Source organism: Oryzias latipes, chromosome 11 (assembly GCF_053564925.1).
Source record: "Oryzias latipes strain Hd-rR chromosome 11, Olatipes_Hd-rR_3.1".
NCBI classification, from domain to species: domain Eukaryota; kingdom Metazoa; phylum Chordata; class Actinopteri; order Beloniformes; family Adrianichthyidae; genus Oryzias; species Oryzias latipes.
In genome coordinates this window covers 18,662,506-18,678,475 of record NC_136247.1, presented here as the reverse complement: position 1 = coordinate 18,678,475, position 15,970 = coordinate 18,662,506, and the positions used below count along the sequence as shown (strand labels likewise).

The 15,970-nt window shown below is 36.5% G+C and overlaps 1 protein-coding gene across 1 annotated transcript in view; it reads right to left on the bottom strand.

Annotated features, from left to right (window-relative positions):
* kcnh8 (potassium voltage-gated channel, subfamily H (eag-related), member 8) overlaps positions 1-9,999 on the bottom strand; it is a 70,615-nt gene extending 60,616 nt beyond the window's left edge. Inside the window, exon 1 of the mRNA XM_011480853.4 lies at positions 9,717-9,999. Coding sequence (XP_011479155.1) covers positions 9,717-9,792 — 76 coding nt within the window. The 5' untranslated portion in view covers positions 9,793-9,999. The remainder of the gene's footprint in view (positions 1-9,716) is intronic.
* Between the last annotated feature and the right edge of the window lie 5,971 nt (positions 10,000-15,970).

Here is a 15,970-nt window from a genome sequence, read left to right as displayed (position 1 = left end):
CACCGCTGTGGCTGTTCATCATACATTCCCCCAGCTCCTGCAAAAAGAAAGATTACACCAGCCATTAGAGCTCGCAATTTACACTCCCTCCATTTTTCATTGGAAGTCTGTCTGTCGTTTCCTCGTATCAATTACAAAAAACCGTCTGTCGTGTGGCTTCCCTGAAGTTAAACTTCAAAAAATGAACTGAGTCTAAAAATGAACATACAAGCCTGGACTTCCCCTGGAGAAACCCGGTTTGTCGATTGCTGAGGACAGTCCATTAGACACAGTGATTAGGAGAAGAATCTCGCTAATTAGGTGGCTTAACAAGGCAGAACATCTTCTGTTATGCCAAGCCTATCGTTTGGATCTGGTCCATGTCTGATTGAAAAGCCAACGGGCTCACAGTAACATTCACAGTAACATTGAAGTCAGGGGACCTTACAGCACATTTTTCTGCTGGGGCTATTCTGTACCATTTTCATGAAATACTTGATCAAAAGCACTTAAAGCCAAAGAGTTCTCTGCTGAATTGCTGCTACTGTGTGTAGTATTTGAAAATGGGTTCTTATTAAAGAATTAAAACAAAACCTTTGTCTTGTAAAAAAATTATACAGGCAAACCCCTATGGTTGCAAAAGAAGAATGATTAAGGCCTTGACGCCTTCATCAAAACAGGAAATTGTTGTATTAAAGCTGGAGATAAATTCAGGTGTTGTGGGGATGAACACCATTTTTTAAATAAACATATTTTCTTCTGTTTTAAATAAACTGAGCTTTTGGTTTTGTCTTTGAACCCGCGTAGAGTGGGGCAAAAAAGTATTTAGTCAGCCACAAATTGTGCAAGTTCTCTCACTTAAAAAGATGAGAGAGGCCTGTAATTTTCATCATAGGTATACTTCAAATATGAGAGACAAATTTGGGGAAAAAAATCAATCCAGAAATTAACATTGTCTATTTTTTAAAGAATGTATTTGTAAATTATAGTGGAAAATTAATATTTGGTCAATAACAAAAGTTCAACTCAATACTTTGTTATATTCCCCTCTATTGGCAATGACAGCAGTCAAAAATATTCTGTGTTAAGGTTTTTACAAACTGTTGCTGGTATTTTGGCCCATTCCTGCATGCAGATTTCCTCTAGAGCAGTGATGTTTTGGGGCTTTCGCTGGGCAACACAGACTTTCAGCTCCCTCCAAAGACTTTCTGTGGGGTTGAGATCTGGAGACTGGCTGGGCCACTCCAGGACCTTGAAATGCTTCTTATAAAGCCCCTCCTTCGATACCCCAGCAGTGTGTTGGGGATTGTTGTCATGCTGAAAGACCCTGCCATGTTTCATCTTCAAGTTCTTGCTGAGGGAAGTAGGTTTTCACTCAAAATCTGTCCATACATGTCCCATTTATTCTTTCCTTTACACGGATCAGTCTTCCAGGTCCGTTTTCCGAAAAAAATCCCCAAACAAGATTTTTCCACCCCAATGCTTTAAAGTAGGTATGGTGTTCTTTAGATGCAATTCAGCATTCTTGTGTGTTACTGATGGTAGCCTTTGTTACTTTGGTCCCAATTCTCTGCAGGTCATTCACTAGGTCCCCCTTGTCTTTTTAGGTAGGAAAACTTGCACAACTGGTGGCTGACTAAATACTTCTTTGCCCCACTGTATGCAGGTTCTTGAACACGCATTCAGCCCATGGTGTTCACACTGGACAAGCAGGGAGGGGTTTTCTTCTTCTTTTCTTTTTCTGCTCTCTATTAGCTCATGTCTGTCACCTAGAGTTGGAAGAGGCTTGCTGAATAATGTTGAAGCGGTGCAAATCTCACAAACCTTGCTCCAGGTATTTTCTTTCTCAGCTTTATTCCGAAATATGACAGCTCACATAAATTTCCAGCTGGGCACAAACTGCAATTATTGATTTCTTCTTCATGTTCAATTTTCAAATAGTTGGCACTTTTGTGAATTAAATGGGACACCATCCTTACATCACTACCAAATCCAAGTCCCCAAGTGGTCAAAGTCACACCTGGTTTTATATTCCACACCTGTTCAATGGCCGTGCATTTTGTATGTAAAGCTCGAAAACAGTCGTACTTGTGCAGCACAAGAGTTTTGAATGCGGAAGCCTGAAAAGCGCATATACACATGTTTACATAGACCTTTCTTTAGAAGTGGCCGCTTGAACGTGCATTGCCAAGGACGATGTGAACGTAGCTATAGAGATTACTTCACCATCTCTAGCGGATAACAGCATCATCAAGCATCAGGCTATTTATTCCATGTTATACAATGTATGAAGCTTTAATATTACATGATTTAGTATATGGAGAAATAAATTGCCTTTTGTTTCTCAACAATAATTGGGTTGACCTTCTTTGGATCATACAGAAGGTAGCCTCAGCTTCTGCAAGACTGATGCCAGACTCTTTTGTTTTCTTACAGAGTTGAAAAATATACACGAAGAATACTTTGGACAAAACCGACACTGTAGAGCCAGTGTAGTGATGAGACGCTGTCTGCACACTCCACCCCTGCAGTCAATAATGATTGATTACTCCGTCACAGTCTCATAACTGCACTCATTATTTCTTTCAGTTTAAGCCTCTGTGTGAGGAAAAACCTCAAGTTTTTAAAATTATAATGAAAAATATAGCTGGTAGCCCTCTACTTAAGGGTTCTTACAGTTTTAGTCCAGGTTGTCTTCCACAGCAGTAAACTTTGCTAAATATTTTTTTAGTGCAGCAGTTTGTTCTGCAGTCTTTCATCCTCTGCAATTAGATGCCTCAGTCTTATAGCAGGTCAAAGGGTTTGTGGATTGACTGAGCCAAGGGAGAGCAATGTTCTTCTCTGAATTCCCAGCATCCAATTCTTTAGGGTTTACTGTAATTGTTTTTTTTTTTTATTCTTGTGGCTGTGTGTATTGATGACAATGAGAGATGTTTACTACTCTTAAATATAATTAGCATTTAAAGTCACTTTCTTTATGGCTTTTCATTCTATTTGCTGTGCAAGGGAATTTAACAATCTGCATGTGCTAGCATCAAATCAGTTCTGAGCTGCAGCCAGTGCTGCTTGCTGCTGAAATGTAGCCTAAGTTATCATGTCATTTTAAAGCATTTTTTTGCGCGCTTATCAAAGTTCTTTTTCAAGTGTAATTTTATTAACAGCAGGGTCTTGTACACACATTTGTTTGGAACCAAGATTATGTCACTTTTCACAGTTTCTTTATCCCTAAAGATAAACTTTTGAGAACAGAGACGTTCAGTCTCTTTTTGTACCCCTCCCGTTGTGTAAAGTTCTTTATTCATGCAAGACCCAGCTTGCAGAAAGGGGGGATCAAGGACGGAGCTACTCAGCTCAGTACCAATGGCCATGCCCATGTAGAGGAGATTTTTAGAAACAGAGGCTTCAGATAAACATGAAATATCACATTTAGGTTGTGGGATTTTAAGTAAACCACTGGGAACGTTTTTATTTAAAAAATTTCATGGGAGGACTATAAAGGAATTTAATTAGTAGGATGTAAATGTCTGTTTTTATTCTAATACACTAATTGCAGAATTTAAAATATTCTCAAGCAGTTTTACCGCTTAGCACAAAGAAAATTGTGTTAATTGGTGTTTTTAACATGTTCTGTGGCATTTTTCTGATCATGGGGGACATTTATAAGAACTTAAGCTTCAAATTGCATCTGAGTATTTTTGTTTTCAAATTGCTATGAATCAGGAGTAAATGAAAAAAATGCCATTTAAAAGAGCTACATCTGGTAAGCCACAAGCTCCCTTCTCCACTCTATTCTGATGCATCCGCTTACAGTAAATCTTTGTTTTCCTTTTCTGAGCTGGTCTCTGGCTCAAAACTGTATGGCTGTATGGTTCCAATATTGCTGCCCTTAAATTGTTGCACTCGTAATGTTATGTTGGGGTTGCACTGGGCAACTACCAGGGGTAGAGCACATAAGCAGATAGATGATGGGAAATGAAGGATGGTTTACTCTGCACCAACAGTAACACCCACAACTCAGAATTGAATTTCTAATAAACTACAGCTGCTCTGCAGAAACTATATCCTAGAAAAAACATTTTTTTAAATTTTAAATTTTTTTTAAAATGGCATCACCAGAATTAAAAGACCACCTGTAACGCTTTGAAAATATATCAAAAAATGGTCAGAATGAAACTTAATAAAAGTAAAAAGACCCCTTGTTTCAAGAAAAATTGTCTCATTTTCTCTCTTGTTTGAAATATAATCTTATAAAGAAAGTTTTTTAATGGCAAAATAATTGTAGTTTAATTAACGTGTCTCATTGATTAGATTTGTTTCCTTACTTGAAGATTTCCTTTTAATTGAAAGGATTTTTTTGACTTATATCTTGGGGGCTTTTTTTGCAGTGCACTGTTTTCCTCTGTCGTCTTATCTTTTTTTTTTTTAAACAGTTTTCTTTCACTTTTACTGTGAGATATTTAAACAGCCGTCTTGTGTGCACCAAGTCTTGCCATGAGGAATAGCAATGGTAATTACCTATAGTGGAGGTGGAACTAGACTGTGATGAGACAACGAAAATTGCAATCTGGATGAATGGTGTAGGACGGGGAGCAGACAGCACCTTTTCACACTATCCTTTGTTTACGAATGTTTCACTGTCTGTTTAAATTAGTAGACAGCTCAATGTGGTACCCTTATCTCATAGAGGGGGGTATCAGTGGCTGACAGAAATGGCTCAGTCAGCAAGTATTTTGTTCAAACAGAAAGGTTTCCCTTTTAGTTTAATGGCACTAGTTATCAGCTGGTTGGCAGTTACTCCATCTACAAAGAGCTAAAAGACCATGTGGGAAAAGGTCAGACTCCTGGCCTGTGGTCTTTTGCTGCATGTCCTCTCACTTCTCAGACGTCTCATAACTGTCATAATTGGTTTGGAGTAAAGACAGACAGAATATCCAAAAAATGGATGAGTGAGAGAAGACTTTTTGCAAAACAATAAAAGTCAAGTACTTTTATAATATAGCTTTAGCTCTAACTCTTTGGACTACTGTAACTCTTCAACTGTTGATCCAATTTTCTTCTGAAATAGTGAAAAGCATAATCAGCTTATTCACATTGATTACGTAAAAACAGTTGAAGAGATACAGTACGTTAAAGCTCCATTATTAAAGGGTTAATGAAGTCTCAAAATGCTCACGGTCTCCTTGGCAACAATAAGGCTCTCACTGATTTGAAGAATAAATTCAGAATTCTTTGAGTATATTTTTTTTTTGTTTTTGTCAAATTCAGAAATTCTGATTTTTTGAAAGGGTCTATATTATGCAAAATAAACCTTTTGAGCTTTTAAGTCTATTATAATGTTAATTTCCAAACCTTTTCCTAGCCCACGAAAGCAGGCGGGTTCTCACATTGTGACGTAGAAAAGTGAAGAACAGCCCCTTCCAGGAAGAGTCTGTGCTGCCAGCACCACCATCTAACACACACCTACTTTAATAAAAATAAATCATTCTTTAGTGTGCCAAAGGTAATAAATTATCATATGAATGTAGTTTATTCTGAAAGGCTTAAGAAAGGCGTAATATATGCCCTTTAAATGCATGTTTGAATTATCAAAATTTAACATTTCAATCTTTTTTCTCCTCATTTAAGATGTAGACTCATTTCATTTTTCTTCTTGTACAAAGTTAGAGTTAATTTTGAATATATTTAAGATATTTTTAAAAAGTAAAAGACATTGTAAATGGGCTGCATAGTGGCACAGTGGTTAGCGCTCTTGCCTCGAGGCAAGAAATCCCCAAGTTCAAGTCCTGGCTGGGGGTCCTGAAACCTTTCTGTGTTGAGTTTGCATGTTCTCCATGCGTAGGTTTTGTCAGGGGACTCCGGCTTCCTCCCACCTTTCAATAACAATAATTGGTTACTCTAAATTGTCCATAGGTATGAATGTGAGTGTGCATGGGTGTGTGATTGTGACCCTGCGACAGACTGGAAACCTGGATGTTCCCTGCCTTCACCAGCAAGTGGCCGGGATAGGCTCGGGCAGAACAGTGACCCCGAAAGGGACAAAAGACGGATTAGAAGATGAATTAATTAATTAAAGACATTGTGCAGTAAAACTGTTCTTTAGAATTAAATTTGTAAAAAAAAAACGGTAACTGCATAAATGTAATTGTTACTACTGACCAGCATAAAAGCTAATAAATTACTGCTTTAAAGGCACAAAGGATGTTCAATGATTTAGTTTTAAATGTTAATTTTGCAAAAATGAATACAAATACCTTAAAACTGTATTTAAGCCACAAAGCAATTCAAACTGGAATCTGAGATCACAAATGACCAAATTATGTAATCAGTAACTTCTACAGTATTAAGCCAGTTTTTCAGTGATTACTCAATTGTATTTTGCATCTTCCCTATCAATTAAGCAAATTCCATTTCCAGTTGAAGAGACTGTATTTGGAAATGCTGTGGCCTGGTTACAACGTGCTAATGTAAAAAGCATCATGCTTGATTTTCAAAAGCAGTGATGGACAGACGGTTAGATTCGTCATATGGATGGCACACGGTTGTAAAGCTGACAGAAGGTGTTGCAGCATTCTTACGAAACCATCTCACATAATCTGTTCTGTCTTAGAAAATATAAGATTATCAGGGTTACCAGATTCTCTGACATTTAACGACACAAGATGGTCAGTCAGAAGGTTTTCTATTGGTCAGCTCTTAGGGGAACAAACCATGTAGTAAAAGCTAGTTATTCTACCAAAACATTATCTGTGACAGAATGATTGACTGTAGGGTGCAAAAACCCCAAATAAATAATTAATAAAAATTCATGGCATCTTGTTTTTTTTATATAACATCAGGACAAAGTGCTAAAGCAGCATCTAAACAAAGCAAAATACATTCCATCAAAATGGGTTGTGGAACTAGCATCATTTACTGTAAAACTGCAAATTATGTCTTTCACATAATTTTGAAACAATTTGGGACATTTATCTTTGACGTTTTTGGCGTGCATGTTAATGCACAGTTGCGTTCATATCTTCTCCATCTCTACAACGCAACGTTTCAATTATATAGTTTGGTCCTGAATAGATTAATTTCCTCATCTTAAAAAAAAATCTTTCAATTCTTAATTTCTGTTTTTATCCAATTTGAATTATAAACAAATAGAAACAAACAATTAGAGGATTAAAAAGGTTTAGGAGTTAAAATAACTGGTTGATGTTTGGGAAACTGGGTTATTGTGCTGGTCCCCAGTCTGGATAAAATACAGGGTTACAGCATCCGGTGTAACAAACTCTCACACAAACCACCTGTGTGAATCAGTGAAAGCTAATTCATTGTGGCAACCCTTGAAGGGATGGGTGGACAGGTCAACAATGACTTTTTTTGTGGGGTAAAAATGTAATTACAAAAATTAATTTCCAAATATAAATTCAATTTATTAAAACAAAATGTGACATTGTTTACAGTAAAATAAAAAAAGATAAAAATTAAAATAAAAAAAACATAACTAGAAACATGATTTATTTTGCTTTGATCATGTTACTAAAAAAGATTTTTTTCTTTCATGTAAGTGGAGCTTTGGCGCAATTTCAATAGGGAAGATCGACCTCATCTTCAGGTACGCTGGGTTGTTGTTTCTTCACTTCACTCGTCACTCATCAACTAGTCCTCACTCTGAGCCAATAGCCAATGTCCTCACTTTCTTCACAGAGAATCACAAACAAAATTCCTGCCTTTAGAGGTTTGTTTATCCGAATTCCAGAAACGTTGCTGATCCATCTCCGCCCTGTTCTCTTCCTGCCTCCTCGATTCGGAGCGGTCTGGGCTCCAAATTACCATCAGAGTCTAGGATCTGGGGTCTCTTCACATGGTCCAAGGTCATCACAAAAATGCAAGATGTTTCGGGCCCAGAGCCTAACTGCCAAAGATTATTGACCATTTCATGCACAAATTTCTGTTTCAATATAGAATCTTTCAATCACACTTTCAAGATATCTCTGGAAATGCGACGATCCTCAAAATAAGTGTAAAAGACTGTTTTGATTCAAAGTGGAATCGTTTCTTTGTATCCACTTTTCTGTCCTTTTTTCGATTTAGGGATGCATTGAAACCACTGATTATTAACAAATATTGCCCAAAGTTTGTAATGAAATAACAATAATACTTAGTAAATGTACTTGTGAAAAGTGTGCAACTGTTTGTTAAGTGCAACATTAATCTATTCCTAATACCTTATAAAAATCAAAACTAACTCATAAAAACCTTTGGATTAATGGAGCCAAAAGAAAATGCACACTTCTCAAAACGACATTGGAAAGTATTTATTCTGTAAAACAGAATACATTTTTTTAACCATAAACATTATAAATTCTGGAAGGATCAACGACATTATCATGTTTTTAAAGGGGAAGAACAATTGAAATCTGTGAAAGAGTTGACTTTAAATATCCAAGCCTTCTCTCACATCCGGTGACGATAAAGAGTTCCTCATTCATCACTGTCTCCAGGACTTATCAGTTTCCGATTGTGTTAGATGGACTTTCACAGGAGTAAACACTGTCTCTTCTCTTACAGTTCCTCCTGACCAGGCCAACGGACCTAATTTGTCTCGTCAGGCTCTGTTGCTTCCAGTCCTCTCCATCTTACACTTCAAGCCCAACCTTAATTTCCTTCCTCCAGTCAAGGACAGCACTTCGTTCTTTGGAGCTTGACTAACTACAAATCTAGAGGGATTGTCTTTGTAAGGACAAAGCTTCAGGCTAGGCAGTCTATTTACTTTTTATTTTTATCCAAATATAGCCTGTTTGTACTTTTTGTACTCTGCCCAACCAGGAAAAATGTGATGAACAAAAAAGTGTGAATGCAATTCTGCTGCAATACCATGTGGTGTTTTCATGCAGGTGAGAGTCAATGGCTGGACTTTTGTGTTCTAATGAAAAAAGAAATGAATAGTTGAAGTATCTGAGTATGGTTTGATGAAATTTAGTTCACCAGTTCTGAAATAAAGAGCACAACATGTGACGTTAAAATCTAGCTGTGCTTTACAGAATATCTTTGGGCAGAACAAACAACTGCAACTTCTTTGATGTAACACTGGAAAGCCTTTAGGTGTTCTGAACCTGCAGCAAATGTCAGCTGTAACAACAAGAGAAGCTGTCCCATTTTGTGATAAATCCTCCTTGGAATTGAGTTTAAACCACACTACAAAATGTCAGTGTTCTCTCAGTTTGGCTAGAGAGTCTCTCTCAAACCATTTATCGTTAATTAATATGACTCTCAATGAATGGGGTGGTAACCCTATGTGATCAATGGGATTTGCCAGTCAACGAGCAGAGACATTAATGGCTGCTCAAACTTGCTGAGCAGGTGGAAGACGAGCATTTATTACCGGACAAAACTTGTAAACAAGTTCTGCACATCTGCAGACGGCATGAGCGCGCAAAGGTTCCTTTGTCGCTGTCCGTGGTCCTGAAAGCTGAGGAACCATGGACAGCTCCATACCAAGCGCCTTGGTTTTTGTTGTTTCAGGCCCAGAATGAATGCCAAACTATTAAGTTCATTGAAACAATGGGAAAATGTTGATTTAAGCGCTAAACTGAAATGTATTTGCACATTTTATAAAAGGAAATTCTGGAGAACAAAGACATGAAAGCCATTAAGTATGCCATTTTAATTATATAGGCTTTAGGGTAAATTTTGAAACATACAAATTTTAAAAATAGAAAATTCAATGAAATAGTTGAATAAAAACTTACGAGTGCCATCAAACCGTGTGGCTATAGTGTCCAGAAACGTGTTCTGTGGCGCTAATAATCCCTTCATCACAGGCATGTTCCTTGCTGATCGTGGAAGTCCCCATTAAAGTTGCCGGGAAAAAAGGGTGTAAGTCGTCCATATACGTGAGCTGCTCCGTGAAGACGCCGAGGCTCTGTGAGACCAGCTCCCCAGTCAACTCAGCACAAAGCAAACCCGGGCTGTAGATGGATGTGCGTGATGCGCGCAGCCGTGCGTCTGTCGCGCGTGTGAGAAACAGGGTGAGAGGAAGCCCAGAGTTGCAGTTCAGGTAAAAAGCGGTGAACACGTGAGATTTTCAGAGCTGCTGATGTTGTGGCATCACTGTGGGAGCGTCTCTGCACAGCTGTCTGAACTGCATCTGCGACTACAGTGAGTTTCTCACCAAGAAGACGAATAAACTTGCTTTTCCTGTTCTCCCCACTCCCTCTGCTTTGTATAAATCATTCTCTTTGCAGATTTGCATTATAATACAGGGTAGACAGTTCCTCTTCTGTGATCTATGAAAGTGAAAAGAAAGTTGAGATGGGAAAAAAGGATTCAAAAGAGACAGACCGCTACACCTGAACAAAGAGAAAGGACGGAGAGGCAGAGAGCAACAGCAAGAAGTAACATTAATGCAGAAACTATACAGACTTCAAAATGTTAATTAAAAAAACAAGCGAAAATAATGATCATAATAAAGTAAACGAATGCGCACTTTGTCACAGAGCAACAAAATTTAATGACAATAGACCGACGATTGTATGGAAAACACGTTTTAGCGTCATCTAGTGGTATTTTGTTTTATTTTTATTTTATCATTAAAATATAACGTAATCCAATTCAGCCCAGAAAAATGATAAAATTTCTCAAAAACATATGCATTTATTAATGTTTGAATCAAGTGTAAAATTATGTGTCTCTTCAAATTAGAATTTTTATATTTTTTAATTCACCCTAAAAAATATGCTTTAGTGTAATTAGGTCCATTGCAGCTTTCTTGTTTGTTCCAAAACTTTCCAGGATTTGTTTTCTTTTTTCCTAATTTTGAGTTTTCTTGAAGGAACAGCTCAGAACGTTGAACAAGCGCACCTTTTTTACTTTGCTGCCCTCTCGTGGAGATTAAGGCTTACTACAAACTGACCGCATGAAGTGATGTTGCATCTTCAGAAACTGCTTACTTATTTGCAGAAATCAGCATCTAAGTTCCTATGTAGATATCTCTGCAGGGGGACAAGATTCCCCCCACCCACCAACAAGCTTTGCCCCCACAATCCTTGAGTAATAGTATCTTTATTGACACAGATTAAGAAATCATCAATACAAGCTTCTTTGGGCATTGCAAAAATAACTAAATCAGTCGTTAAATTGCCCTTCAAATTATTTGTCTCAATACTAAAACATTTTGAAACTCTGATGTTCTCATTTTAGATAGATAGATAGATAGATAGATAGATAGATAGATAGATAGATAGATAGATAGATAGATAGATAGATAGATAGATAGATAGATAGATAGATAGATAGATAGATAGATAGATAGATAGATAGATAGATAGATAGATAGATAGATAGATAGATAGATAGATAGATAGATAGATAGATAGATAGATAGATAGATAGATAGATAGATAGATAGATAGATAGATAGATGACTTTATTAATCCCACAATGGGGAAATTTCATTTCTGTGGCAGCAACACGACATTCAGAAATAATCTATATAACATCAATAAAGGACATCACAATTGACATTTATATTAGATAATTAAAAATATTACTAAAATTATTATGAAAAATTATTATCGAAATTAGATTCTTATTAAATAAAAAAATAAATATTAAATATTAAATAAATACAGCTGCAAAAGTGTAAAAAACATGCGGTCTGCAAAACATGTAAACTATAAAAAAACATTACAAATTTTTTCTAAATACAGAAATAACTAATGAAGTTCACACCAAAAACAAAAACAAACAACTGTTCAGGAACAAAAAACAATTTAAAATTGAAAAACAACAACTACAACAAAAGTAAATGAATCAATGACTAAACAGAAAAACACATTTTCCAACTTTATGTCCCCACCCTCCCCCCATATCAAATGTTCTAGCTCCAGCACTGGACCAGACTAAGTGTTTAGATTGTCAGTCAATGAGAAATTTCATATTTTCCTGAGATGTCTTTTTAAAAAAAAAAGGATCATCATTAGAAAAATGCTGGAACAAATATCGTTATGCCCCAAAAATTAATTTACATTTAGCTTTTTAAGGTGCGTTTGGGGACCAAAATAGATGTGATTTCTGTAAAAGAATATTTCCGATTTCCTTCTCATGAACCCTTCTGGCCTTCAGTGACAAGTTTACAGCAGTTCCTGCTCCACTGTCAGACCAAGATAGCCTAATACTGGAATACTCACTGTTAATCAATACATTTGATTGCTTGCTAATACATGTAGTCCTCCATCATGTCAAATATTTTATCCTTGATGTGACTGTCTTGTTTCTTGTCATGATAGATATTCAAAGGACAGTTTTATTGAGACTTCTTTCTTGGTAGTAAAATCCCTTAAGGTAGTAAAAATGACCCTCAGTTTGACATGAATAAATCCATAAAAAGTCTATTATTGAAGTTGGTATCCAATTATCTAATAATTAATTATATTAATGAATAAATATTTTCTTCTCACAATTAAGGATGGTGCCCTAGGGATATTTTTATTCAGTTTGAATTTATTAAAGTAAACAGATTTGATCAATTCGATTATTGTTGAGGTAGAATATTGTTGCATGTTTGACTAATGCATGAAACATCTAACAGATTTCAGATGTGACCATAAACTGTCCATACACAAACATATTTCTTTTCTATTCGTCCAGTCCAGCAGCTGAACAAACAGACTCCGAGGGCTTTCTTTTTTTTTTGGACAGTTTTTATTGTGGCATTCGGGGTTCTGTTTTATTCTCTGTTTTACTCCCCTTTTATATTTGGAACAACAAATTGTATTCAGTCATTTTTGACTTAGTAAAAGAAGAGGGAGTGAGGCAAATAAGAAGAAAGGAATTAAGATAGGATAAAGTGGGGAAGCAATAGAGGTTTTAGAGTGCAGCAGAAAAAAAACATTGAATATAAAGAAAGAAAACATAAACATATGACAAAAGTTACCCAACCCATAAATTAGTAAAACTATTCCTACCAAAAGTATTTCTTAAGATTTCATGGAAGCAGCCATTTTAAAAAGGGCTGCATTTTTGTGGACAATTACCGGTATACACATCTACACACTCAAATCCATGCAAACAGGAATGAATAGATAGAACAGCCCCTGTCTGCATAAACCTACAAATGTTCTTAATACTGTACATACAGATCCACACAGACAGCTGAACACCACATATATAAGCTAATTTACACACACATACTTGTGCATACCGATACACTAACGCATTCCATACATATTTCATAATAAACCGTGCAAACACAATGCATTATGGTATATGTTTGCCCATCCAGTGAGTATTGTGCCACACTGGTTTTTCACAGAGAAATTTACAGGTCATTGAATTTTGAAATTTGCAACTCCATGACTCTGAAAGGGAATCAGCAGGTTCGGAGAATGGATACATTGGATGGATGGATGAAGATATTTTTAAAGTGGACAGCAAATTTACAAATGACTGACGATGTCCCATCAGCACATTCTTCAAGTTTAGTCTACCAAATATCAAGCAGACAAGACAGAATGGAAGATCGGAAGGGAGCAATTGAAATAAATATATACGCCCATTAAATTATTAAATCAATCTGTCATTAACTATTTAAAAATGTAATTAGATAAATAAAATTGGAAATCAACAAATAAATGTTTAAATACATGTGGGATTAAAATAGCCACATTTAAATATTTAATGACATGTTTCATTATTTCATGGTCCTGTGTGGCTTGGAAGGGACTACTTGAAATAAATATATTTAACATGAAATTATTAAATAAATGTGCAATTAATTATTATAAACTGGAAATAAATAATTAAAGGTGTCATTAAATTTTTCAACATTTAATTAAATTTAAATTTCAAATTATTTAAGAAACATGCATATATTTAGTGTTTTATTTTTTATTAATTATATGATTTTTATAAATAATTTCAGGGTCCGATTTGCAGCAGTTCTTTATTTTATCCGTCAAACTGTCCCATCAATCTCAGTGGGCATCATCATCTCTACTCCACAGCACTGTAAACCTTATCACGGTGGTTTCAATGTATTTCCATGATATTCATAGCAACTTGGTTAAAGACATTTTTGAACTTGCAGACTATGTGGAATCAGAGTCCCCAAACCTAGAACACATATTATGCTAGATGGATGAATTGTTTGAGGTTTTTGGAATAACTTCTGCAGTTTCTGACGTGGACACTGACCCAGCAGTGACTGAAAATGTAGCAGAAGTGTTACACTGTCTCTCTCGTCACAGGGTTCGACAGGCAAAAGGCACACCATGAACAGGGTGTTTAGCGTTTTGAAATCCTATTTACATTTCTGAAGTGCCTGGTTTTTTTGTAGGATGACAGCTGTCGAAATCGCTGTGATGTTCGTGGTATCAAGGAGGCCCATTACCAGACGCATGCGACAATTCAGTTTAAGGTATGAGACTACTTTTATTCATGCATTTGCCTTAACCGAAACTAACAACTTAATTATCGTTACATTTTTATGCAATAAGTAAGTTGTGTAGTATGTTGAAGCTGGTGTGTGTTTTGAACTGAGTGGCCGATCCACCCATGTTAGCTCACATCATAATGGGGATTCAACAGTGCTGTTTGTTGGTCTTTCGCAAACTTTTGACTTTTTGATATAAACTTGTTTAATTCTTGAAATTAGTCTAAAACTGTGTGTGTGCTGCCTCTTGTGGTTGAGCAGTGGTGGTAAAGTTGAATTTTGCCATTGATCTAACACTAACCTGGAAACTAGGAGTGGCTCCAGCAGATCCCTGAGAACATCTCATGCATGTTCTCAGGGAACATGCATGAGAGGTGCAGTGATAGGGACTGCACAGATCCTCAAGCTCCCAGACTGCTGATAGAGAACCCGAGCTCTAGAGAGACGCCACTCAAGGAGAGTAAAAGGACTGTTTTTTTTTGCACATATATTTGTATATGTATGTATTCAAACTATGTAAACTATGTACATGTGCATAGTGATTTTTAACTGGAGCAGTTGGACACAAGTCACTACATTGTGTTTTGTTGTGACAGTTTTTTAAATTCAAATAAGGAAATGTTGAAGGAATTGCTTCAGTGGATGGTCTTGTAAATAAAAAAATAAGTTGCCATTGTATTTACATATATTTCATTTTATAGCCCTAAGTTTCAAGGCTGCAAGGCTCTATACATAGAGTTGATGCAGAGGGAGTCTACATGAGACGTCTCGGGCTCCATGTTGTAAGACCATGGCAAAATTCTGTCCCTGGTTGCGGCTCTTTCATCTATCACATGTGGTAGATGTCAACCATAAGTTAATCAGGTCAGTGATATTAGAAGATAAACAATGTATCTATATAATTGACTATAGAATTGTGCTGTTCTCCATGTTCACACGTCCCTGACAGGTGGAGATTTGGTGTTCATGGTGGTGTAGATGGATTTAGCCGCTTGGCTGAGAACAACCGAGCCAGTGCAGTGTTACAGAGCTTTTTGACAGCCAACAGACAGCCAACAGACAATTGTAGCTTCATGAAGTAAATGTTTTTGCTATTTTTCTATTCAGACTGATGAAGGCTATGGTATTGACTAGAATGGACCTAACAATTCTGATGCTGGCACTATGATGCTGATGCTGGCACTATGTCAGTCCCCAAGGTACAGGAGTTTCTGTAAATGATGCTATTGAATCTTATACAGAAGCTGTGGAAGTGTTGTTGAGAATAATAGACTGATGGCAAACAGAGGCTTGACAGAAGCACTGCTTACCTTGAGAAAAATTGAAAAGACTCTAGATATTGTCTTACCATGTCATTATTGTAAAAACGAAACTATTTAACACAAATGCTGAATAATTTAGCTTCAGTAGATGGAAAACAACATCAAACGTTTCCAACCACAAAAGACCTATCAGAACAGAAGAGAGGCTGAATTTCCAATGCCTCCTCAGACAGAGTGACATTTTGGTTGACAGCTCGTGGGCAGTACAGTAGATATTTGACATGGTGTCACTTATGGGTTGCAATCCGCT